Raw genomic sequence first — 1,600 nt, forward strand, 5'->3', positions numbered from 1 at the left:
TGCACCAGAGAAGAGCCCCAGGACAGAAAGAACCATGTGTTCAGGTTCCTCTTTCAGATACATCCTAAGATGCTGAAGGGCTGTATTGGGGCCATCAAGTACTCATCAGTAGAGGGCATCTATTGTATATACCTAAAATGAACAGAAATTGATTTTAAATGAAACTTACAGAACTTTTTGATTTTGATAAACTAATCTCTAGAAACATGCTTCCTTCTCCATTGTAAATCAGGGTCAGCCAATCCCACAGAGCAGGGTTATCCTGAGAATCAGGGATTACTCCGCATGCACTCATGTTTTGTTTTTCTTTTTAGGACCACTAGAGGAGCATTCCTAAGCATGGATACAACCATCTCAGCCCTGGGGACTGAAATCACAACAGTGAATGGAAGTGACCACACTCCAACTTCATCATGTGACATTGTGTTCATTACCCTAATTTTCCTTATCAACATCATTGCCATGGTTGGGCTGGCAGGAAATGCTGTCGTGCTGTGGCTTCTGAGCTTTCACATGCACAGGAATGCCTTTTCTGTCTATGTCCTCAATTTGGCTGGGGCTGACTTCCTCTTCCTCTGCTTTCAGATGGTATGTTCCCTGTGGGCTTTGATTCATCTCTTCCACTCAATCTACATTCCCATTCCTAAGTTTTTCAACATTGTGTTCACCTTTACGTACCTTGCTGGGCTGAGTATGCTCAGTGCCATTAGCGCTGAGCGCTGCCTGTCTGTCATGTGGCCCATCTGGTACCACTGTCAACGTCCGAGACACATGTCAGCTGTCACATGTGCTCTGCTCTGGGCCTTGTCTCTGCTGTTGAGCCTCCTTGAAGGGAAAGGATGTGGTGACTTGTTTAATGATTTTGACCACGATATGTGTTCGACACTTGATTTCATTGCCTTTGCTTGGTTAATTTTTTTATTTGTAGTTCTCTCTGGGTCCAGTCTGACCCTGTTGGTCAGGATCTTCTGTGGCACACAGCGGATTCCTGTGACCAGACTGTATGTGACCATTGCATTCACAGTGATGGCCTACCTGCTCTTTGGACTGCCCTTTGGGATCTGCAGTTTCATCTTAACATGGATTGAGAATTTTAACGATGCTTTCATTTGTCATTTTTTTCTCATAGTAACGTTCTTATCTAGTATGAACAGCTGTGCCAACCCCATCATTTACTTTTTCCTTGGCTCCATTAGGCATCGCAGGGTTCAGCACAGGACTCTCAAGCTGCTTTTGCAGAGAGCCCTGCAGGACACCCCTGAGGAGGAAGAGTGTGAGGACAGGGGTTCTCCAGGAAAGCCTGAAGAACCAGAATCAGTCCCGTGCAGCAGCTGAGAATTGCTTTGATTAAGCAGAAATAAATTTAAGAGCTATCTTTTTAGTTTAATGAATTCCCAATTGTTGATTCTTGACCTTATTTCCTAAGCAATTGATGTCCAATTTAGAAAATCCTGTCCTAGAACTGTATCTTGTAGGTTACTGCCAATGTTTTCTTCTAACATTTTCAGAGTTTCAGGTTTCACATTGAGGTCTTTAATCTATTTGGAGTTGACTTTTGTGAAAGATAGGGGTTTAGTTTCATTCTTCTACAAGTGGCCAT

At 43.4% G+C, this 1,600-nt stretch overlaps 1 protein-coding gene across 1 annotated transcript; it reads left to right on the forward strand.

The window, feature by feature from the left end:
• Positions 1-339: 339 nt before the first annotated feature.
• LOC103729376 (mas-related G-protein coupled receptor member B4-like) lies at positions 340-1,335 on the forward strand. Its single transcript, XM_008827423.1, has one exon. The coding sequence runs from the start codon at positions 340-342 to the stop codon at positions 1,333-1,335; it is 996 nt and encodes a 331-aa protein (XP_008825645.1).
• Positions 1,336-1,600: the final 265 nt, after the last annotated feature.

This window comes from Nannospalax galili, unplaced genomic scaffold (assembly GCF_000622305.1).
Source record: "Nannospalax galili isolate Female #2095 unplaced genomic scaffold, S.galili_v1.0 scaffold310, whole genome shotgun sequence".
NCBI classification, from domain to species: domain Eukaryota; kingdom Metazoa; phylum Chordata; class Mammalia; order Rodentia; family Spalacidae; genus Nannospalax; species Nannospalax galili.